The sequence below is a fragment of the Mobula hypostoma genome, chromosome 6 (assembly GCF_963921235.1).
Source record: "Mobula hypostoma chromosome 6, sMobHyp1.1, whole genome shotgun sequence".
Lineage (NCBI taxonomy): Eukaryota > Metazoa > Chordata > Chondrichthyes > Myliobatiformes > Myliobatidae > Mobula > Mobula hypostoma.
Window position 1 is genome coordinate 128,393,834 of NC_086102.1, and position 24,996 is coordinate 128,418,829.

The 24,996-nt window shown below is 38.5% G+C and overlaps 1 protein-coding gene and 1 long non-coding RNA gene across 14 annotated transcripts in view; one reads left to right on the top strand and one right to left on the bottom strand.

The window, feature by feature from the left end:
• Nucleotides 1-10,326, top strand: part of LOC134348390 (uncharacterized) — a 30,740-nt gene extending 20,414 nt beyond the window's left edge. Inside the window, exon 3 of the long non-coding RNA XR_010018414.1 lies at nucleotides 10,192-10,326. This is a non-coding gene — a long non-coding RNA (uncharacterized LOC134348390). The remainder of the gene's footprint in view (nucleotides 1-10,191) is intronic.
• The window catches only part of LOC134348388 (poly(rC)-binding protein 3), a 95,363-nt gene that overhangs the window by 13,089 nt on the left and 57,278 nt on the right, over nucleotides 1-24,996 (bottom strand). The window contains exons 6-12 of one of the 13 annotated variants that reach the window (XM_063051673.1): nucleotides 23,712-23,843; nucleotides 22,931-23,071; nucleotides 18,736-18,879; nucleotides 14,999-15,040; nucleotides 10,139-10,307; nucleotides 6,687-6,739; nucleotides 2,575-2,744 (exon numbers count right to left, since the gene is read on the bottom strand). In XM_063051673.1, the coding sequence (XP_062907743.1) occupies nucleotides 2,575-2,744; nucleotides 6,687-6,739; nucleotides 10,139-10,307; nucleotides 14,999-15,040; nucleotides 18,736-18,879; nucleotides 22,931-23,071; nucleotides 23,712-23,843 (851 nt within the window). Of the gene's footprint in view, nucleotides 1-2,570; nucleotides 2,745-6,686; nucleotides 6,740-9,651; nucleotides 9,731-10,138; nucleotides 10,308-14,998; nucleotides 15,041-18,735; nucleotides 18,880-22,930; nucleotides 23,072-23,711; nucleotides 23,844-24,996 lie in introns of those variants that run through there. The other 12 variants (XM_063051675.1, XM_063051676.1, XM_063051674.1 and 9 more) reach the window with 12 other exon arrangements.

Below are 24,996 nucleotides of genomic sequence, written 5' to 3' on the forward strand. Positions count from 1 at the left end.
CTAAATGTATGTTTGGCACAAGCCAAACCCTGCACATAATCAAAAATACACCATCCCTTCTGTGAAGCATGGCAGTGGCTGCATCATGCTGTGGGGATGCTTCACAGCAGTAAGCCTGCTTCACTGCAGTAGGCCCTGAAAGCTTGTGAAGGTAGAGGGTAAAATGAATGCAGCAAAATACAGGGAAACCCTGGAGGAAAACCTGATGCAGTCTGCAAGAGGACTGCAACTTGGGAGAAGATTTGATTTCCAGCAAGACAATAACCCCAAGCATAAAGCCAAAGCTACACAGGAAAGGTTAAAAACAAAGTTAATATCCTGGAGTGGCAAGTCAGAGTCCAGACCTCAAACCAATTGAGAATTTGTGTCTGGATTTAAAAAGGGTTGTTCACTCACGATCCCCATGCAATCTGACAGAGCTTGAGCAGTTTTGTAACGAATGGGGTATCTGTTGCACAAGCAAATATGTTGTTGAGTGGAACATCCTTCTTGAAAAGCTAATCAACAATCTGAAATATTGACTTCCCCCTTTGTATCTATTTGTTAGGGGGCAAGTCTTGAACCAGGCTTTCATCTTTTATGAAGCAAACATAACCAAAAAGCAATCATTGTCTGGCAAATCTGACTCATCCAAATACAGAGCAAATTCTGTTGTCTTAAGTATGTTGCACAACGTGCCTTCCACATTCTCAGACATTTCATCTACTTGTCTTTGAACAGAGTTGTCTCTGAGAGGAATTGCTTTATTTATTTGATCCAATGACTTGCACAGATCTGTACTCAAAACCTTCCTTACTGCAGGCAGAACAAGTACTCCAATTTATGGGGCTTTCCAGATTTAGCAATGAAATGTTGGATGAAGCACGCAAACCTTCACTGTTTTGTTGTGAAGTGTGTGTGTGTGTGTGTGTGTGTATGTATATGTGTATATGTGTATATATATATATATATATAGTGTGTGTGTGTGTGTGTGTGTGTGTGTGTGTGTGTGTGTGTGTGTGTGTGTGTGTGTGTGTGTGTGTATATGTGTATTTCAGATACTCCACACCGTATTGTCTACACTTCTTTTTCGTTTGGAGTGCTTCTGCCATTCTTGTTATGGATTAATGACCACAGTTAATTGCCTATTGTTTAAGTCCAAACTCAAGTGCTGCGATCAATAAAGACAAAACTTCTTTGCCTGAAGGTACATAAAGTGGTGCAGCGCTATCTCAGTTGGGCTGTGGGCTAGAGAAATGCAGTCAAGACCATTCAAAATTCAATTAAATTTTAATTGTCATTCAATCATACATGAATACCTACGAATACAGCCAAACAAGACAGCATTACTCTCGGGCCAAGTTCAAAACACAGTACTAACAGTCACACACAGCACAGAGGATACATAGCATATACAAGATACCGAGCATAAGTAATAAATCAGTAAAATTCAGCCCTGCCAAAAAAGAGCGCCCAGATTCTGAGTCCATGAATGCCACAGAAATCTGCAGTCAACCACAATTCAGCTTGCCTTTTGCTGACAGAATACTGGGAGGGTGGGTGGGGGCAGCACAGACTCCAACCTGGATGCTGTGCCACACTGCCCCCGGTGGAGCACATCGGATTCGATGCCTCCCTCCTGGCAGCAGTTAACAGGCAATACTGCAGCTTGAGGCCTAGTCCTCACTATTGACGAGGTCATGCAGCACTTCCTGCTGTCTGCCAACAGACTTGCAACATTCCACCCAAAAGGGTTTCATGATCACAAGTGACCAAGATGGTCACTCACTATTAGACTGCACACCTCCTTTGTGCACCAACTCCTCTGAAGCCTCTCTGACACAAGCAGCAGCATGATCTGCTCCAAGCACAGCTCCTTCAGTTTCTCTGCGAACAAGCAACTCGCTGATGGAGTAGACCTGTAGTATTTTAAGTTTTTAATGTCCAGCAGGATCTTGCAATCATAAAAGAATTGCACCACTGCATGATTACAGTATGAGAATCACACTAGCTAACACTGTACTACAGTAGTGAATGGCAATAATGTGCATGCTGGGCCCACTGAAGTAAAATGATTTCTTCAGTCCAGATTTTCCATAATATGCCAGATACAGAATTGAGACATTGCTTTTCAACACCCAATAACAGGCTTCAAGCAAAATCTAAGAGAATGGCTGGTTAGCAACCAATGAGCTGATTATGTGATCAATAATGAACCAGTGATGATCAATTGTTTATAAGTAATTCACTTTTTAAATTAAGCCTGTAATCGCTCAGCTGCCCCCTGCTACTGAGCAACCCCCACTTCTTTATCAGCCCTTTAGAAATTCTCATTGCCCCACCCCCACAGGAGAGGCAATATCACCCACTTTGGGAACCATTGAAGGAAATGTAATAAATCTGAATTTAGCGAAGACCTTCAATTAGGTTAGCCTTTAATGCTATACATTTATAAACAAGGTCACAATAAAATTATATATAAAAAATGTTCTTAAATGGCTTTTTAAACTCTTGGTTTTACTAAGAATAAGAAGCAAACTAGAATGATTGCCTCCCCATACCTGCACGCAAAACCACTCAGCTAAATTTTCTTACCTTGCATTAATGAGGTACTGTGCAAGGCTTATATTGGCAGGGGATCCAGTAATAGTTATCTGACGTTCCGTTGAGCCTTCTGCTGCATTAGCTATTTTAATCTGCGCCCCAGACATCTGCCTTATCTCATTAATTTTGCTTCCTTGTCTGCCGATTATACACCCAATCAGCTGGAAAAGAAAATTGGGGAAAACTTACATTAAGTAACCAATTGATATTATGCTGTTGAGGCTTTTAAAATGTGTACATAAATAAATGTATTCCAATCAATCCAACAGCCACGAATCCCATTTATTCGTGTCAATTTTTTCTTGTGTGGTTCAACTAAGCAGATGTTAACCCAATGGTAATTATTCCTGAAGTTAATTTTCATCTAGTAATAAATATTCCCAAAACGCATTAATGTGCATGTTGACAATCAATATGTTTTTGGAGAAGAAGTGATGAAGAACTAGGCTGCTTTAAGCTGACAAAGTTAGGTAATTAAATGAAGTAGGCATTTTGGCCCCAAGGTTTGTTCTGCCATTCAAGTAAATTATGAAAGGCTTTTAACTTGCCCATTCAACTCAAATCCATTGATAGTTTTAAAGATTGACCAATCACAGATTTCAAAGCTGACAAAAAAAAATCAAAATACTATTTGCAAACAATTGACATCCTTTCTGGGTGGAAGTATTGAAGTTTGTTCTAAAGAGCTGATCGCTCCATAAATACTAGGTTTTTAAAAATCAAAAGCTCAGCAACATTCCTGCATTTGTTAAATTTCTGTTAATTAATACAGATATCATGTGATAATTAAAATGTTCAGTAGCTTTAAATCCAAATTTAAAGTAATTCCTCTTCCATTCAAATTAATTAATTCACTACATTCTGTCAGGATAGTTATAAAAGTGCAATTAACAGTGATTTTTCGATGAAAGACAAATCAGGAATATACTTAACTCAAGGGTAGAATGGCTCTGTAACACTATCAATCAGCAGAGAAGAAAATCAAATAAGTATGTGATATCAAATGAGGTGGAAGGATAATTGCGGCTTCATGAACATCGGCACTGACTGCTCCAGTTAAAATGGTTCTGCTGTAAATCCTACATGTATAATTCTATGCATAATTATGTAAAAGTTTCCTAGACAGATTAGATGCATATTACTGCAGTAAACACCACTGAATCTTAAGTTTCTAAACAATAATTCAAAGCAAAGAAGTCCAGTGTAGTGTCCTTAAGATAACCAGCAGACAAATATGACCTGTCCATAATTGTGTGAACTGAACTACTATAATTTTGGGGTTAAACAATCTTCGGTTCTAATGGTTTCATTGTAATAGGTTGTGCCTTCCTCTAGTCTGAAGAGTCAAATAATTTTATCTCCCCATTCTTAGGGATTTCACAAATAAAAATTGCACTTACAATGCCACGGGTTAACTGAAATGCATCGTGATTAAATGATGAAAAATCAGAACCAATGGAAATAGAAAATGCTGGAAAGATCTGGCAGATCAATAAGCAATTAGAGAGGTACAGAGTTAAATGTTTCAGGTAGATGACTTTCTATCAGAACTGAAAAAAGTTGAAACAGCAGATATTTAGCAAGAAAGATGGAATGGAGAAGAGCAAGGGGCAAAAGAGCTGTAGTGGAACAGCAAAGGTTGGATCTAGAAGTGGTAAGGGAAAAATCAAACTCAAGAGCGAGAATATAAGAGGAAAAAAAAGCCCAATTTAAGTACAAGGAGAACATGCTAGGAAGACTAGATGCTAAATTGCTGTCTCACCAGATTGTTACACTGAACTGTATAAATGATGGGTTTAAATGAAGTATATTGGCAAGTACTGATCACTTGTGCTTGTTCTGTATGAAAGAGGTATGACTGACAAATGGACCAGGACATCATGGAAGGAGCTGTCCCTCTGACATAACAAAAGGGGGTAGGCTGGACAGATACATTTGCTGGTCACATCCACGTTAAACTGCTAGGTGCGGTGTGTTGACAGCAGGAAGATGCTTGGGTGTATGGAGGAGATAGGGAGTCCTACTGGAATCTTAGAAGGAAAATCAATGTTGAGGTGAAATGGAATGACAGTCAAGAGCCTGCTCAACAACTGACAAAGTGGAATTCTCCACTGAGGAAAATTCTTGCAGAGAAAGAAAATACATTTGAAACATTAGTATGGGTAGTGACAATGTCAGGGCTGATGCTAGTGCTAGAGAGCAAAGATGGAATAAAGTTCTTACAACAAGCAAACTGCTTTTCCCAGTGTGCCAAAAGGGATATCAGTGAGGAGGGACAAATGGACAAGAAAATCATGGATGGAGTGATCCCTGCATAAACTGGAGAATGCAGGGGGGGGGGGTGGCAAAGATACATTTAGTTAAAGGGTCCTGTTGAAGATGGCAGAAGTTGCAGAGAATGCTTATTAAGGTGATGAGAAGCTGGGGTGAGGGTAGCATTAGATTAGATTATGAGGACACTCAGTCCTCGTTTATTGTCATTTAGAAATGCATGCATGCATTAAGAAATGATACAATGTTCCTCCAGAGTGATATCACAGAAAAAACAAGACAAACCAAAGACCAACACTGACAAGACAACATAATTATAACATATAATTACAGCAGTGCAAAGCAATACCATAATTTGATAAAGAGCAGACCATGGAAATGGTAAAAAAAAGTCTCAAAGTTCCGATCAACTCCCGATAGTCCCCGATAGCAGGCAGCAGAAGGGAGAAACTCTCTCTGCCATAAACCTCCAGGCACCGACAACTGTCGATGCATTGGAAGCACCCGACCACAGCTGACTCTGAGTCCATCCAAAAACTTCGAGCCTCCGACCAGCCCTTCGACACAGAGCACCATCTCTGCCGAGCGCTTTGACCCCGTCCCGGCTGCCGAGCAACAAGCAAAGCCAAGGATTCGGGTCTTCCCCTCCGGAGATTCTGGATCACACAGTAATAGCGGCAGTGAAAAAGGCATTTCAGAAGTTTTTCCAGATGTTCCTCCATTCTCTCACATCTGTCTCCATCAAATCAGGATTGTGCACGGCACCCTACTTGACAGATAACAGATATCATTCACCAGAGTGGCTGCGCAAGCTGTGGCACGCCACCATCTTCTCCATTAATGGTGGAGGAAGGGAAATCCTGTTCAATGAAGGAGGAAGAGACCTCTGATATCCTGGGAATGAAAGCCTCATCCCGAAAGCAGATGTGGTGAAGACGAAGGAACTGAGGAAAGGGAATATTTATCTTTTATAAACAGAAGGTAGGGTGGGAACAAGTGTAGGACTGTGTATAACCACAATTGCATAATTCTGTTCTTTCAGTGCAAAGAAATTTAAAATTGATTACTTTAGAGAAAAATATGATTATGACCATTTCCGGGTCAGTTTGCGTAATTCTGAAATTTGATTAGCTTTTTTAACCATTGTTTTCTTAATTGGAAAATTCTGATGAACCATATACAACTCAAATGTATAAGTGAATGTATGCAAGTTCCTAGTCCAAGGACTAGGAAGTTCTATTATTTTATCTATTTAGTGATACAGTGTGGAACAGGCCCTTCTGGCTCAACGAGTTGCATCGTCCAGCAAACCACTTATTTAACACTAGTCACAGGACAATTTACCATGACCAATTAACCTACTAACTGGTATGCCTTTGGACCATGAGAGGAAACTGATTCACCTGGAGGAAACCTATGGAGTTATGGGAAGAATATATAAACTCGTCACAACTGGGCCGGAATTGAACTCTGGAATACTCCAAGCTGCAACAGCATTGCGCTAAACACTAGGCTTTTGGGTACAAGGTGTACCTTTTAGGTATTCCTTCTGAACCATTTCACAGATTTGGTCACCTGGCAAATGAAGTACTGTTAGCAAGGTTTACACATGACCTGAAGAACAGAGGGTAAAATCACCAGCACAACCTTGTAGACCATCCCGTTAAATCAGAAGACAGCTTCTGAACAGCATTTTGAAAAAGTTTTGATTGAACATGTTAAATGAGGTTTGGAATTAACATGCTTTGAGACAGGAAGAGTGAAAGCAACAGTTCAGCATCAAGACACACAAAGATTTGAAACTACTGCCTTTCCCAATGGAAGCAACTTACATCATTGGGAATGGCGAGTTCATGAGTACTGGCCGGGGAATTGGCATCCAAACCTATGGAAACACAAGTAATTATCAATACACTATAGAGGCAAGATAGTAACAAGACAATTATCTGATCCTGAAATACATGAACTACAGGGCTCATTCTACCCAGCCAGATTTGTTCTTTATCTCTCTCTCACAGATATACACACGCACACACACACAGTCAGAGTGACCATTGACCAATTTTTTTTCTATGTGCAAACCAAACTTGCATTCCATGATTTTCACAGAAATATTTTTCAAAAAGCTTTCAAAAAGCATTCATAAATTTTAGCTACTTTTCTCAGTATTAAGTGTCTCTCTCAATTGTGTATGCAGTTATTTTGAGTTCATTGGTTGCACTCAATCTTGTGGGCACATTATCTTAGTACTCAGACTTCGCATTATGCAGAACTGATGAAAATGCATTTCTGAACACAGCTGATGAAATTTAAAAGGCATAGAATTTTTACATACTTGATAATCTTAGTATTTTTATTGTCTAGAATTTGTCAATTAAAATGTTGCTCTATTTATAAATAACTTTTCATTTTAGATGGGAACTGAGTGACACTTCCACTTCCAGATTTCATGGGGCAGGCAAAAGCAAATGGAAAAAAAATAGCTTGACATGATCCCTACAGGGCGTATAAAGGTTTCAATACACAAGACTGGTAATTTTTCCCTCTTTCATAAACGAGGCCTTCTTCTAATTGGAACTGCTTCACTCAGTAGAAATTGAAGTGAAGATCCTTCAGTATCTTTAAAATATATCTGAATTTACTTGTTTATGTTTGTTGTCAATCATGCACCAAAACAGAGTTCCATATCCCTTCCATCTATACCCAGCTTCATTAATGGAAACGGTTGAAGAAAGGGACACCCAGGAATATCAAGAATAGTCTCAAAATATAATTCTAACAAAGTTCATGCAATAGCTTGTTGTCTAATTTAATGCTTCTAGGGATTTATCCCGATAAGTTATTTGAAGTTTGGTTTATTTCATTTGTAGTTGGACATTAACCCATGTGTTACTGCATTCAACATTATTTTTGTGCAAAGGAGAACAAACACAAATTAGAATCAAATATATGCAAATTTCCAGATTCAGCACATGCCTTTTCCCCTTGGGGCAAAGATATGAACCCACAGCAAGCCAAAATGAAGATGGATTCTCCCGATTGCAGTGTTTGCCTTACTTTTAAAATAAATTAAAAATGGTTCGGCATAGCCAAGAAGGGCCAAAAGGCCTGTTTCATAGAAACATAGAAAATAGGTGCAGGAGTAGGCCATTCGGCCCTTCGAGCCTGCACCGCCATTTATTATGATCAAGGCTGATCATCCAACTCAGAACCCTCCCCCTGCCTTCCCTCCATACCCCCTGATCCCCGTAGCCACAAGGGCCATATCTAACTCCCTCTTAAATATAGCCAATGAACTGGCCTCAACTGTTTCCTGTGGCAGAGAATTCCACAGATTCACCACTCTCTGTGTGAAGAAGTTTTTCCTAATCTCGGTCCTAAAAGGCTTCCCCTTTATCCTCAAACTGTGACCCCTCGTTCTGGACTTCCCCAACATCGGAAACAATCTTCCTGCATCTAGCCTGTCCAATTCCTTTAGGATTTTATACGTTTCAACGTTTTTAAACGTTTTATACGTTTCTGCGCTGTAGTTTCTATGGACTGGATTTTTCAGTGATCAGCATAGTTGCTGTTACTGATTCAGCCTTCGTGCATCTTACTACATTCTCTGGTGCAATCAAGAAAAATGAGTTGAACTTATTTTCTAAAAATCTTACTTATCAACTAGTTTCCATGTAAAATGTCCTGAAAATAAGCAGCTCTGATGCTTGACTACTAACAAAATTTTAGCCAGAACTTCTCCTTAGCAAAATGTATTTGAATCTACCATTAGTAAATTCTGCAAAAATGTATTTTAAAACATTTTTAAATGTAGAATGTTAACTTTCTTGTATTTACATGCATATTTTGATCTTATTTAGCATCTATAAAATGTCTAAAACATTAGTTAAAAAGGGGAACACGAGGAAATCTGCAGATGCCGGAAAAAAGGTGAGACAGGCACCTCTTGGTTTATAAAAATAATGTAATTGTATCAATCTTCATAGATTTGATAATATTGTCCTAACAGGGATCACATTGAAATGTATCAACAGGCATTGCAAAAGCCTTTGCAACTTTCTAGGATGTTGATGACATCTGCTGTTACTTGACTAATGACTGCAAACCCATACCAATACTTTGAACCGTACATAAATACGAATCTTACGATGAGAACTATCAAAGTACAAACATATCAATCATATCTTGTCATGCTGATACAACACACTCTTCTTACTTTGGGATTGTCCCAGTGAACAAGTCTGATTCATTATTATTTTTGTACCTGGTTTCTCCATGAGGAGCAATCAAGTTTGAACGACCTTTGTGAAAATCATTGGAAAAAATTGTATTTGTCTTAGATTATAAATTATCAACAGGTCACACACACTTCCACAATGGCCATTCATATTTTTGTTTATGGATTCAGAAATTATACCTCTTGGTGAAGCAGCAAAGCACTTTCTTCTTTTCAAATTACTCATTCAAGCAAGTACTTAAAAAACTTTTGCTATTCCAAGCAAGTTGATAAATAACAATTATTTTAATTAAAGATTGTTTAGAGCAGTTGCTGGATTAATAACAAAATACCATGAGACTGATCCACATCCAAACTACACATTCACTTCCATTCAGCCAAAGGCAGGTTAAAACCAATACAAAACAATTAATTTTGCTTTACAAATTTGTTAATCAAGCTTAGATTATATCCTGAAGCAATGAGCATATATCCATTCCATTTAAAAAAATAAATAGAGAGAGAAGAGAAAAACAGAGGTGCCAAGAAAAGGAGCTGAATAGGGCACTGTGGGTACGTACCAGGGAAACCAGGGGTGGTCTGCCCAAGGGGAGTAAAAGGGGTATGCTGCATAGCCAACTGATGAAGCTTGGTCAACTGCTGAGGGTAGGAGGGGAAATTAGAACTAACTGATTACTTTACAATAACACAAACTATTCTTAGAAATAAAAAAATAAAAGTCAGTCAACAATAAACCATGCGGTAACATGGCAAACACTCAATTTGATGGAAAATAAGATACTTTATCTTCAAAATTACATTTTCTGTGCCTGGTGTGTCACCCTTCCTTAATGTCTCCCAGTATTAAAATATGAACAATTGATATATCCCACGGGAAAAATTCAGTCTCAGCTGAGGACCAGCAAAAAAATAAAAAATAAAAGTTGCTGAACTCCCTCTGGAAGTAGACGTGGCAAGCCAGGCATCATCTGGTGCCCCATCTAAGACCTCCAGGTACCCAAGTGATAAGAGACAGGAAAATCGGCCTGTTTTGGGACTTAAACATACCCCAAGTTCCTGAATCTTCTTTAAAGTTTTTAAATTCCATTTTTTCTTTCAAGGACTCTGGTGTCCAGGCAGATTCCTTCAGCTGGGAGGATGAGTGAGCAAGCTGCGGACTTCTCCACAATGTTGATGCCAACGCCGCTTTATAGTCAGCTGACGAGAGGCACGCATCCTGTGGAGCAAGATGGCCAGTGTCAGAGTTCCAATAACACGAGGCACCCTGTCTTGCTGTTTGACCGAGAAACTGAGGGGAGCCGTAGCAATTTCAGATGGAAGCTTTCAACATTGTTGGCATCAAACAACTTTATTGTGGCAGCATGTGCATCTCAAACCCATAATGCATGGAGCAGTTTTTAACATTAAGAACATGTTTATTTCCTCATGCAGGCAAAACAAACTGGATGGTTCAGTTTGTTGATGAGTGTCTCACAGCCACTCTTCAACAGATAATAGAGCTGGTAGTAGAGTAACATATTGTTACCAAAGAACCAGGAGCAAAAGGAGTGGATTCCACATTGAAGTATTTAACTGACACTAAGCATCCAGTAATGATCTTGTAACATCTGTCACCTTCTGAAACAACTGAACAACAGCCTCAAAGTGCTTAATGTATTTTGGAATGTCAAGTGCCTCAATGGCTTGAAATGACTTCTTTCCCTACATTTCAATGCTGAAGATGTTTGACAAAAGTATACATGGCAGGACTTGGAGGGTGAGAAGGGCTGTTTAACCATACATTCACAGCTAGAATTCCAATCAGATTGGATTAAAGGATATCTAAAGTATGGTATCAATGCAATTTATTAGAATTTCATTGAAATATCAATTTCAGCACCTTGGAATTTGCCAATTGTTTAAATTTTAGGGAAAACTATAGAGACTCAGTGAAATTAAATGGTAAAAATTCTTTCTGCGCTTGCAAGTAACTTTCAAGAGATGGTTGCAAAATTGAAGAGCTTGTAGATTTTTGGATGCCATGTTTGCTTTCCATTGTTTAAATGAATGCTTTACTATTTTGATAGTACAGTATGAAAAAGCCAAAGATAGGAAGAATGACAGCTGATCTTATTGAAAGAAAAGATCTAGCACAGCTTGACAGGGCTGAAGCAGGGATGGCGTTTCCCGGCTGAGGATTCAGAATGATATCTGAGTCTCAAGAAAACATGGAAATCATTCAGGACTACAATAAGAAATTTATTCACACGTAGTGAGTCTTTGAAATTCTTTATCTGAGAGAGCTGTGTAGATTTACTCACTGTATACATTCACAAGAGATTAATTTTTTGGATGTGAACTAAATCAAAGCTTACAAAGTTAATACAGGGAAGCAGTGCTGAGAAAGAAAATTAACTTATCAAACAGCAAAAGGAGCCAAATGGCCTATTCTAGCAATGTGAAAGTAATGGATTGAAATAACTAATAGAAAAAGGAAAAATTTGATGAACACAGGTGAAAAATTGCTGAAGTTGTGCACTTTACAAATCTGTTTCAAACTCTAAAAATTTTTGTGGTTTGAAATATTACAACAGTTCTTTACTCAGCTGGAGGGACAGAAAATGAAGTTTGTCCTGCCCCACAATTGCCAAGAACTGCACAAGGGTGCAAAGCCAGCAATTCAATCCACCAAGATGTGGGAAGGTAATTCTCACTGGGACGCAAATAGATAGAAACATAGTCCAGTGTTTGCAATATATATTATAACTGCATGTGCATCTGGCAGAGTACTAGTTTTCAGCAGTTACATCAACGTGCTAATTACTATCAATGTGCCAATTATTGAGATTTTAAAGAAATTACATTGAATGCCTTACTAGTATATGCAGTGCAACTTCAGTGAATGCACTTTGATGGCATTCCTCATCTGGTAAAAGTCATAATTCTAAGCATCCACAATAACCTCGAATAAATCAATTTTTTGAGGAAATAACTTGTATTGGACACCTATAGTGTATTTTTTATGGGCAGGTGGCTCAGAAAAACTTCACTCGTGTTTGATAATTGAAATTTCATTAAATTGAACGTAAGAAAAATGATCAAGTTAGGACATCAGCGAGACAATGTGGGGCCATCCACTTTGGACCAAAACTAAGAAAGACAGTAAAATGCAAGAATGGTGCAGTGTTTCTGTGCATGTTTAGGAAAATTTCCTAAATAGGCAGAACAAAAAAAAAATAAGGTTATAAACGCAAACACAAAGAAATCTGCAGATGCTGGAAATTCAAGCAACACACACAAAATGTTGGTAAAACACAGCAGGCCAGCAACAAGAGGAGGTACGGTCAATGTTTCGGGCTGAGACCCTTCGTCAGGCCTAACTGAAAGAAGAGATAGTAACAGATTTGAAAGTGGGAGGGGGAGGGAGAGAGCTAAGAGCTGGAAAGTTGAATGGCGAAATGTATGCAAGGCTAGAGAAGGGAGAATATCATGGGACGGAGGCCTAGGGAGAAAGAAAGTGGGAGGGGAGCACCAGAGGAAGATGGAGAGCAGGCAAGGAGTTATTGTGAGAGGGACAGAAAGAGAGAAAAAAAAAGGAAAAAATAATAAATAAGGGATGGGGTAAGGAGGCGCCGCTTCCTGCACACATGCTGAGCTCGTTGACTTCATTAACTTTGCCTCCAACTTTCACCCTGCCCTCAAATTTACGTGGTCCTTTTCTGACACCTCCCTCCCCTTTCTTGATCTTTCTGTTTCTGTATCTGTCTCTGTCTCTGGAGACAGCTACCCACTGATGTCTACTATAAACCTACGGACTCTCAGAACTACCTGGACCATTCCTCTTCCCACCCTGTCTCTTGCAAAAATGCAATCCCATTCTCGCAATTCCTCTGTCTCTGCCGCATCAGCTCTCAGGATGAGGCTTTTCATTCCAGGACGAAGGAGATTGTCTTCCTTTAAGGGGCTTCCCTTCCTCCACCACCAACTCTGCTCTCAAACGCATCTCTCCCATTTCACGCACATATGCTCTCATCCCATCCTCCCGCCACCCCACTAGGGATAGGGTTCCCCTTGTCCTCACCTACCACCCCACCAACCTCTGGGTCCAACATATAATTCTCTGTAACTTCCGCCACCTCCAACGGGATCCCACCACCAAGCACATCTTTCCCTCCCCGCTCTTTCTGCTTTCCGCAGGGATCGCTCCCTATGAGACTCTTGTCCATTCATCCCCCCCATCCCTAACCACCGATCTCCCTCCTGACACTTATCCTTGTAAGTGGAACAAGTGCTACACATGCCCTTACACTTCCTCCCTCAGCACCATTCAGGGCCCCAGACAGTCCCTCCAGGTGAGGCGACACTTCACCTGTGAGTTGGCTGGTGTGATATACTGTGTCCGGAGCGGCCTTCTATATATTGGTGAGACCTGACACAGACTGGGAGATCGTTTTGCTGAACACCTACGCTCTGTCCGCCAGAGAAAGCAGGATCTCCCAGTGGCCACACATTTTAATTCCACGTCCCATTCCCATTTTGATATGTCAATCCATGGCCTCCTCTACTGTCAAGATGAAGCCACACTCAGGTTGGAGGATCAACACCTTATATTCCACCTGGGTAGCCTCCAACTTGATGGCATGAACATTGATTTCTCTAACTTCCGTTAATGTCCCTCCTCCCCTTCTTACCCCATCCCTTATTTATTTATTATTTTCCCCTTTTTTTCTCTGTCCCTCTCACAATAACTCCTTGCCTGCTCTCCATCTTCCTCTGATACTCCCCTCCCCCTTTCTTTCTCCCTAGGCCTCCCATCCCATGATCCTCTACCTTCTCCAGCCTTGTATTCCTTTTGTCAATCAACTTTCCAGCTCTTAGCTTCATCCCTCCCACTCCTGTCTTCTCCTATCATTTCGGATCTCCCCATCCCCCTCCCACTTTCAAATCTCTTACTATCTCTTCTTTCAGTTAGTCCTGACGAAGGGTCTCGGCCCGAAACGTCGACTGTATTTCTTCCTATAAATGCTGCCTGGCTTGCTGCGTTCCACCAGCATTTTGTATGTGTTGCATAAAGTTATAAAGTTAGTACTCGGGCTAGAATATTACAGGGGAGGTATTTTTAGCAAGTTCATACAAAGCCCTGGCCTGGTAAGATATGGAGTTATTTATTCATTTCTGGGCAGCACATCATAGAAAGAGTTAGAGTTGAAGCAACTGGGCGGAGAACCAGAATATTAATTAGATTCCAAGTATTCTATTCTATTGTAAGCAATTGCAGAGTTGGACTTGCAATCCCAAGAATGTATATAGAGGGAATTTGAATAAGATGAACATTTTTAAAAAAGAATTGCAATAGTAATTACTTTCAAACCTAAAACAAAGGGAAATCAGGACCAAGACTCTCAAGAGAGGATTTAGGGAGCACTTCTAAAGCTACATGTGGCATAAAAGTGAAATCTCTGAAAAACACAGATGTCCAACTTAATGGATAATTTTAATCTGGAACAATGGAATTTAACTCGTCAGAAAGAAATGTGAAGCAGATACAGTTAAGAATCAAATCAGTTTAAAAAGATTACAAGTTGTGTAGCCAATGGAAAATGGTTACCCAACTGTTCATTTACTTTATTCTTAAGTGTATGGGCCACTACACATCAAGCATCAGATGACTTCACTATTAATTTGATCCAGCCATGAGGACTGAAAGAGTGAGGCACTTATTTTCCATCAAATACATTTGTAAACATTACAATATAACAAAGTGGTCAGTTAAAAACAATTACCAGAGATTACAGAAACATTGGTAAATGTACAAGTGAAATCATAATAGAACATTTTATTAATATTCATTAATAATAATAATAAACATCATGCATTTTATTTTTCATTGGAGCTCATAATTAGGGTAAGAAAGGGGGGAAAACTCACATCTGGGTGTGGAATGGCATATTGTCCCTGAATTGTATAGGCCTGAAAAAGTGAAAGAAAAAAAACAACAATCCTCTTTCGAAGCTCCTCATCCAAAACCGATCCAATTAACACCACTGCAAGCACCTGACCTGCATCTAATTTCTGTACTCTGGAAAACATGTTATCTCAGCAAAGGTGTTGTCTAATAATACAAAGGAAATAATGCAAAAACCACAGGAATTTTACTAATTGAGATTTGGATTAGAATTGAATGAGAGCTGCAGATACAATTAATTACCTAGCACCTAGTATAATTTTCAAAAGTGGTTGTTTTAATTGCACAATAAAGCTCTAGTGTTATTTGAAGCATTAGCCAATTAGACATTGGTATTTATTGGTTAAGTTCCAATACATTAACAGATGCATTGTACACACTTAAGCCATATTTTGCAAATATCCTTTCACCCCAAAGGCATCGCATTAGATTTTAAAACCGGATTTTTTGATTCTGCAGAACAAAAACTCAGTACATGCACAAAGCGTATACTACATTAAGACACTACCCACGTCAGAGATTGTTGCCTCCAACCGTATCAACTTTCCCACAAGCAAATCCTTTTCCCCAGCAGTTTATTTCCCTAATGTGATACCCTTGAATCAAACCATCGACAGTACCCCTTGACTACCAACTGCAGTCACCTGACCATCAAGCTAACTCCGTTCAATCTCTGTATCTGTTCTCGCCCTACAGTCAAAACCTACCAGCTTTTTTGCTGTACCATGCAAAAAGCAAAGGCTGATTAAGTCGTACCTAGAGTTTCATTTATAACTGAATTTTAAAGCAGAGGACCTATGAAAATAGTCATTTAAGGGCTAGCTAAACCTTTATTGCTTGCCTTCATTGAGGAAACTGAGCACAAGAATACAGAAGTTATGTTGCAGAATAATATATATACACACACATACATACTATCTAGTTTAATAAACTAAATAGTGTAATATAACAATAAACAATTTTAGTTAGGCCGCACCTGGAGTATTTTGTGTAATTTTGGTACTCCTTTCCAGGAAGGATGTGAAGGAAAGAGTGGAAAAAGTGCACAAGAGTTTTACCAGTTGGTCATATTTGGACCATTTTCTCTGCAGCGTCAAAGGCTAAGGGGAGACCTGAAAATTTACAAAATTATGAGAGGCACAGATAGGGTACACAATCAGAATGTTTTTTCCTCATAGTAGAAGGGGCAGCATGGTAGCATAGTGGTTAGCACAACACTTTACAGTACTAGCGACTTGGGTTTAATTCCAGCCACTGCCTGTAAGGAGTTTGTACATTCTGCCTGTGACTGCATGGGTTTCCTCCAGGTGCTCCAGTTTCCTCCCACTGTCCAAAGATGTACTGGTTGGTAGGTTAATTGGTCATTGTAAATTGTCCCGTAATTTGGCTAAGACTATATTGGGGATTGCCGGGTGGTGCAGCCTGAAGGGACAGAAGGCCTACTCCATGCTGAATGTCAATAAACAATAAATGTCAAGTACATTCATTTAAGGCAGCATGTGGGTGGATGGGATGTTATGAAACAGATTTAGGAAGGTGTTAGATACATGAATATGCATAGAATAGAGGGATATGGATCATGTGCAGGCAGAAGAGATTTAGCTTAATTTGGCATTTTCTTAGTGCAGATATTACACTATTTCTGTGCTGTATAGTTCTATATTCTTGTTGGTGCTGAGGAAATACCAGGCCTATAATAAAAAAAAATCAGGGATAGGAAATAGGTTATTACAGCAAAGATTTCCAACAATATAGCCCGTAGGGGTTTATCATATTCTGGAAGTAGGTCAAAGGTGCTACTTTATTACTCAAATAAATGTGGAAAATCATACTATTCAAACACCACACGCTATTACTGCAAGTTTGCTGTAATAACAAGCACATTTATGTAGCAGAAATTTTTAGAGGCTTCTGAGAACAAATCTAGCAAATATTAATATTAATGTGAATTCATTAAGTTTATATAATGTATCCATTCTAATAGCAAATAGAATGGCACTTAACATGTGTATTAAATGTTTAAGAAACCACAGCAAGAGGTACCAAGATAGATTTGAAACCAACAAGAGGAGGTGGATGAATTCAACAGTTTCAGAAGTTGGCAGTATGATCACCAACAGAGGACTGAATAATTTTGACAATGAGTGAAAATCTATGGAGGGTTTGTATGCTAAGGTAATGATTTTCAGACCTTGTCAGGGTGAGAATGCAGATCACCAAGTACAGGTACAGAACATAGAAAAGTATAGCACAATATAGGCCCTTCTGCCCATGATGTTGTGCCGACCTTTTAACCTCCTCCAAGAGGAATCTAACCTTTCCCTCCCACATAAGCCTTCCATTTTTCTATCATCCATGTGTCAATCTAGAGTCTCTTACATGTTATTACCTTTATTATCACCCCTAGCAGTGCTTTGCATGCACTCACCACACTTTGTATAAAAAAACTACCTCTGACACCTCCTCTACACTTTCCTCCGATCACCTTAAGATTATGCCCCCTCGTATTAGCCATTTCTGTTCTGGGGAAGTCCCCAGCTGTCCACTCTAAGCCTCTTGATACTACTCTATCAAGTCTCCTCTCATCATCCTTTGCTCTAAAGAGAAAAGTCCCAGCTCAGTTAACCTATCCTCATAAAGCATGCTCCCTAATCCAGAGCAATTTAAGCAACAAACACAAATAAGATCCTGCACAGTGGCTTAGCCAAAGGAACTGCTACCTCTCAGCTCCAATTACATGGATTCAATTCTGACCTCCAAGCAGAAAAATTTGAATTCAATATTAACTGTGTTCCAATGATTTTATTATACCTAGGCTAAAGGTAGGTTGCCATTCCTCCATTTTGCTTTGGGCACTGTAAAATCCATGGGGTACATTAAACGTTCACTACAAATCACACTTAAAACATCTAAACATTACCACCCAGAGAACCGCAGCCACAAACCAAAGGCCCAGCAGCTGATGACAACAATCCAATTCTGTAGGAAGCACTGCTGTGCTTTTCTAAAGCACACCAAAACTCAGCTTCCTTCATTTGTTGCAACAGGGAGAAAAAACCATCAATGCTACATGATTTGGGTGTTATAGATTTATAACTAGATTGATACAATTTTTGAAAGGTATTTACCACTGAATCACCAATTTTACTCATAAATGTTTTAAAGTTTTAAGTCACAATGCTCACTCAAAATAATACTTTATTTGTATTTTCCTGAATTACAGGACAAAATATTGTAGTCAACCTCAGAAAGGTTCCATTATGTTTCAGTACCAATAGTAAATATTACAAAAAATGTTTAATGCTAATGAATAGCCAGGAAATCTCAAAACTGAATCATCCAGTAATGCAATGATAAATCATGAAGTGGCTATACGCTTATCCTGAATTAGTTTAATACAACTGTATAAAAATCATTTATATAGAAATAATTCAAAAAATGGCCTGAAAGGTTTCGGGTTTCAACCATGATATTTACTCAGATTATAGACATCATCTTTGCTGAGACAACGTGCATATTTAGGATGATCTGGAGCTATTCAGTATCATCACACGTCAATATGTATGCACTCAAGTGGGAGGATAGGAAGGCACGCACACATACACACATCATCACACGCTCTCTAAGCAATATCTGACACAGCTTAGTGGACAGTAGGAAACAACATGCAAGTGAAGATGAGAAACCTGAATGCACTAACAGGCAGTGGCTGGTGCTGCAGTAAGAGGCTGAGGTTGGCTGCGGAGGCCGAGAGGGGATCTGCTCTTACCTGGCCACCTGCAAAAATGACGGGGGCAGAGGCGGGCTTTGGGCGGTAGGGAATGGTGGCACCTTTCGGTGGGGACTAGGAGGGACAGGGAAAGCATGTTAGAAACAGCATTAAAACAGGTTCAATTCTGGAAAAATAAAACAAATTCAAATCATAAAACATTGGTAAAACACAATAGCAAGCATTTTTACTACTATCACATATCAACTTAGAATGAATTTATTTAAAATGAATGTATCAGAAATTCATACTATTAATTAAAAAACTTCAGAATTACAAACATTTTTATTTCAAAACCATAAGATTAATTGCTGTTCATGACCCACTTTTATTTTCACATATATGCAAGGTCATTTAAAAGGCTCACTTGCACCACCACCTCCTCAATAATTTTGACTCGTTACTAAAGTTAAAAGTTCTAGTACTAAGATAATGACAATGTTTCTTAAAAGCTGAGAACTAATTCACAAGTCATTTTGGAAACCATGTGGAGTTAAGCCAAGACCATTAAACAAGCAGGTCAAGCTTGCTATACAATGGGAAGTTATTATCTCAATTCTTTTTTAAAAAGTTATCATGTTAAATGTAAAGTTTATATAGAGCGATAGGTAATGTTAATCTGACTCCTAGTGGGCTTTCAACGACTTCACTTTGCATTGACTTGCACATTTATAGAGGATGTCAAGATAAGCAGTTCATGAACAAGGGGGAAAAGAAATTGTTCTTCCAACAGTGAGGCATACATATTCTGAATCAAATCTATTTTATGTTCATATGTTTCTTGATTTCACAAAGGGCAGAAGTAGCTGTGAATGTGTTTAATTTACCACTTTTTTTCAACAGAACATCTATCTGATGCAGTACAACAAATCCATGTGCAACTGAGGGCATGGTGGTCTCTGTAAACACATCCACTGGGAATCAAATTGTGACAAGAATCTGCTTCACTTTACTTAGCAATTTTTCTTAAGATGACAGTATTCCTCTATTAGGGAAATTGAGCATCTATCTACTTTGATCCACTTAACTCAGTTACAGTGATGATTTTAAGCAAAAGAGTTCTCAAACATTACTTGGTCACTATTACTTTGTATTGTTTTATCAGTTATGCTCAAGACATTGTCTAGAATCAAGAACCAGGCTATTGCTTTGATAAATCCTATTTAATTGGATACCCTTTGACAAATGCATAAATGACATCCTAGTCATTTTTACAGCTGGGACAATTAACAGATTGACAAAGTAATTGAAAGTTTCAAAAGAAAAACTTCATAGTTGTAAAACAGAATATGTAATTCAAAATTCCCAAGAATTAAGTTATATGGTTAAAATACCAAAATACGGTGGATTCCAGTTCATTGGGATACATCAGGACCAGTACATTTTGGCCTAATTATGCAGCTGCCCCATTTAGCCTTAGATTCATGGAAATAGTTAAAAAGGCATTAAAAAAAGATAAGCTGAGTAATAAGTTAGGTATTTAAGTGAAATACAGATCAAATTAGAATACTACCAATAGTACTACAATACTATAAAACTGTACATGAGTTCCAAATAATTATTCAGTGTATGCAGCCATGTTCTTTTGATTGATTGCAAATGAACAAAATCAGTGCAGACATCTAGTGCCGATAATGGACTGCATTCAACATCTGCTACAACTGCACCCTACAAATGTTCATTTTCATTGTAACATTCAAGATGATTACTGATACCTTCAAATTTTTCGTAGTTCCTAACTTGAGGCAGTGAAATAGTTTTACCTTCACTCCCAGCCGTTTCTGGCATCTCTGAGCCTGAATGCTTGAAGCCGCATTAGGCAAAACAGTTCTGAATTGTCTTATTGCTTATTTCTTACCAACTATCAGTGACAAAAAAAAAATCACAAGCAACTGATGCTATTTAATAATTGTTTGTTCCAAGGACAGTGTAGCGTTTAACAGCCACACAAGTGCATGTGACTGATGCTAGTAAGAACCTGTATGGCAACAGTCACCTGCCCCAAGCAGCATGGTGTCCCAAATAAGAGGATGCCTCATTTAAAACTGATGGCCCAATTAAATGGAATCCACTTTAATATTTATTTTGAAGCCCTGTAGATTTTAATCCACAAAACCTTACCTCTCCAGCCGGCTTTAGTAGGTTCATTTCACATTTGTTGTTCTTTACTTCAATTACTTAGTAGAACAATGGCAGAGGTATTTCAATAAGTTCTAACTTTTTGTTAAAAAAAAGAAATCCTCATCTCCAAACACCGCTCCATTTCCAGGCAAGAAAGTAATTTAGTCATTATCAGCAATAAATCCATGATTCCTGCTCTTCAAAATTAATTGATGGGAGATACCAAATATGGCAAGAACTATTTATACAATGCAAACATAGCTGATATTAGCTCCATCTACAAGTAACATGTGGATTTGAAGGACTATTCATTACACCTGAGCCAAAAGCTAAAGTGAACAAATCCCATCCATCAATCTTTGTGATTATGATGTTTATTTACAGAAATTCCTCATTTTCCACTCTCCTTAAAATTAGGACAGGCTTGTTTAATTTAACTCATGGCATGAACCAAATCTATTTTGCTTTTACAAGACCATAGCTTGTACAATAAATAACAAACCCTTTACATTATCTATGTGGTAGAAAATGACTTGTTTTAGTACTTCATTTTTATATTGACTGCTAATGGCCAGAAACCTAACAATGGCTGTGTTTGCAGTTCCCGATAGAATCCACGATAGAGAACACTACCATAACATTACACCTTTTTATATTAATATTTTGTTCCTAAAATTTCTTAGGAGGACCAAAGGATCACATAAGTACAGCAGAGCCCTCATTTCTGAAATAAAAACAGAAAGTACTGGAAATGTTTGAAGGTCAAGCTCGGTTCTGGTAGACTGAACATTTTCATTGGAAAAGGTTATGAAAAATTAATGACCTTAAATGTTGTGCCCGATTTTGCTGCTGGCTACACAGTGCTTCAGCAAACACTGGTTACCTGCACTGCATCTCCATCAACATGTTCTAGACTTTGACCTCTGTGGTGACAAAGACTTGAAGTCTTGGGAGATGAACAACTACAAAAGCTATCCGCAGTCAAAGGGTTGAAAATGATCTGCCAGAACTCTTGTCCTTCTCCATGCCTGCTGAGAATTTCTAGCAATTTCATTTTTACCTTCTTGCTAAAGACAACTAATCATTAGATGCTAGCAATATTTATATAGGTTACTTGCCTGTACATTTCTCAATAAATGACACTTAGTTTACAATATTACATTGCACTAATCTTTCACATGAGCTTCAATTCAAACAAAAGAGTGAGAATTATAAAAGTATAACTGACAAACTACTACTTAAGTCACCAGTTGGTTCACATGCATCTATTATATTTTGTAAATTTTGAAATGCAACAAAATCAAAATGTGCCTGTCTTTTTTTTAAAACAGGGTAGCTACAAGCTAACAAAACAATGAATATGGAATTATGTCATTTAAATCTTTCATGTTCCCCCCAAAAAACTTTTGCTGGTGGCCGTTCCACTGAAAAGTTCTAGAATCTAGCCTCCACTTACTCATAACTGCAAATGCCACTTCCCAGTAAATCAAATAAGAATTTGCATGACATACAATATTAGGTAAAACCACAGTCTACTTAATCTAAGGGATTTGGCTTCTAAAAACCAAAAACAATTTGTATAATTATTTGCACAACTTGAGACAAAATTTTCTATTGATAATGCTGTTAGTGCAATGAATTACCAACTAATGTTAATGTTAAGAGTTTTGCAGTTTTAACTTATTCAACTATTTAGATGTTACATAATAGAGGCGCTAAACTATAATCAGTTTTAAAAAGGAATGGTTTAGACAGCTGATACTGTATCTGTGTAAGGTATTTCCAGTTAAACAAAGGGCATCAAAAGGAGAATGAATGATACAAAGTGATGCTAACATTTCAAATCTGTGATCTTAAATATTTGGCTCCAGAGCTTACTAATATTAGTAAATGAATTAAACTTGGTTTTATAAGGTACAACCATGCCTTTTGCCAATTCCCAATGAAGTTAAATAAAAGAGTTGTCATCACTTCCTACTTAAAACTCTCCACTCTTGATGCTCGCCTTATACTCTACCTCCAGCATCACCACACAAATTTGCTTCACACATTGGATGATTGCATCTGGCATCCCAGAGATTGTCACAGCTCGTTCAGTGGAGTTAGGCAGCATGTCCCCTGCCACCTGGACTTGAGCCCCTGTTGACTGGAAAGCAAAAAAAAAAAAATCTGTGCATGTCCGATACATTAGTTAACATGGATTAAAAGCCCCAGTTGTTGTGCTAAAGGCTGGATAATGATCTCCATGGTAAAATAAATTAGAAATCGGCAGATCAATGTTTAATGAATTTGCTGGCATTACAAATAGGTAATGCTTCAATATGCACATGAAAACCAAGAAATACAGCAAGACAGCAGAATCAATTATAATCTTATAAAGCATTGAAGTAAATTATCTCAACTTTAAATTCTTGATCACAATTTTAAATGTGACTGAATGAACAATGAAACTGATCTGTTAATTCAACATAAGGTACTTCAGTACAGTAATTCTAATTTGCTTTCATAAACTATAGTTTTGGAAATGTAGATAAAATATACAATATGCTTCATTTCCAAAGTTAGACTCCAAACAGACAGCAGGAAAACCTTCTTCGCTATCATCACTAACTAGTCATATCAGATGCTAGGACAACTTAGGTGATGAGCAATGACCATTTGTTCTGAAAATTGGTGCTCCCCTGCCAGTTTTGCACACTAACATTTTGGGAGAGAGTTTCATATCATATAACACACTGTAACAAGATAGTCATAATTAAGAGTATTGAATGAAAGGAAAAGCTGACCTCACGAATTTCTTTGATTTTGGAGCCTCCTTTTCCAATCAAAGAGCCACACTGGCTAGCAGGCACAACGAGTCGCAGGGTCACAGGTGGTTTACTGGTTGCTGTGCTATTGCTCATTGAATTATCAATGTCCTGAAATTAGAAGCAAATTCTAATGAACACAAACTAACCTCTGTCATGAACTATATATTTTTTTTAAATTTTCAGCACGTGTTAGATACTGGCTATTGGTAGTTTGCTGCCTTCATGAACCATAACATAGTACATTGAAAGTATTCCTGGAGGATAGTTTTCTGGAGGAATTTGATAACAATGCGCTTTGTTCGCAGGTTAGAATGGAGAGATCTTGCAGGAATTGGCAGCACTCTGCTATTTTTCATCATTCCAGACAATATAGTTTGCACATTTAGCAGTTACTGTAGCACAGAGTCATAGAGAAGTACAGCACAGAAAAAGGCCCTTCTAGCCATCTAGTCCATGCTGAACTATTTAAATACCTACTCCCATCAACCTGCACTAGGACCACAGCCCTCCATACCCCTACTATCAATGTTCATATCTAAATGTCTCTTAAACATTGAAATCGTGGTATGCACCACTTGTGCTGGCTCATTCCACATTCTCATGACCCTCTGAGTGAAGAACTTTCCCCTCATGTTCCCCTTAAACTTTTCACATTTCACACTTAACCCATGGTCTCTGGTTGTAGTCCCACCCAAGCTCAGAGGAAAAAGCCTACTTGCATTTACACTATCTATACCCTTCATAATTTTGTATATTTCTATCAAATCTTGTGTTGGGCACGTGGCCAAGTGGTCAAGGCATTCATCTAGTGATCTCAAGGTCTCTAGTTCGAGTCTCAGCTGTGGCAGCGTGTTTGTACCCTTGAGCAAGGCACTTAATCACACATTGCTCTAGTCTGTGCGAGGAGTAGCGCCCCACACAGACTTCCAATCTGCGCCTTGTAAGGCATGAAAATGCCCGACGCAGGCCTCTCACGGTCTGAGTCGACGTTCCCCCCTCCCTCCCCTATCAAATCTCCCCTCAAATCTTCTATATTCCCAAGAATACAATCCTAACTTATTCAATCTTTCCTTCTAACTCAGGACTTGCAGACCTGGCAACATCCTTACAAATTTTCTCTGTACTCTTTCAACCTTGTTTACATCTTTCCTATAGGTAGGTGACCAAAACTACACACATTACTACAAATTAGGCCTCACTAACATCTTAAACAACTTCAACATAACATCCCATCTCTTGTACAAAGGCTGATGTGTCAAAA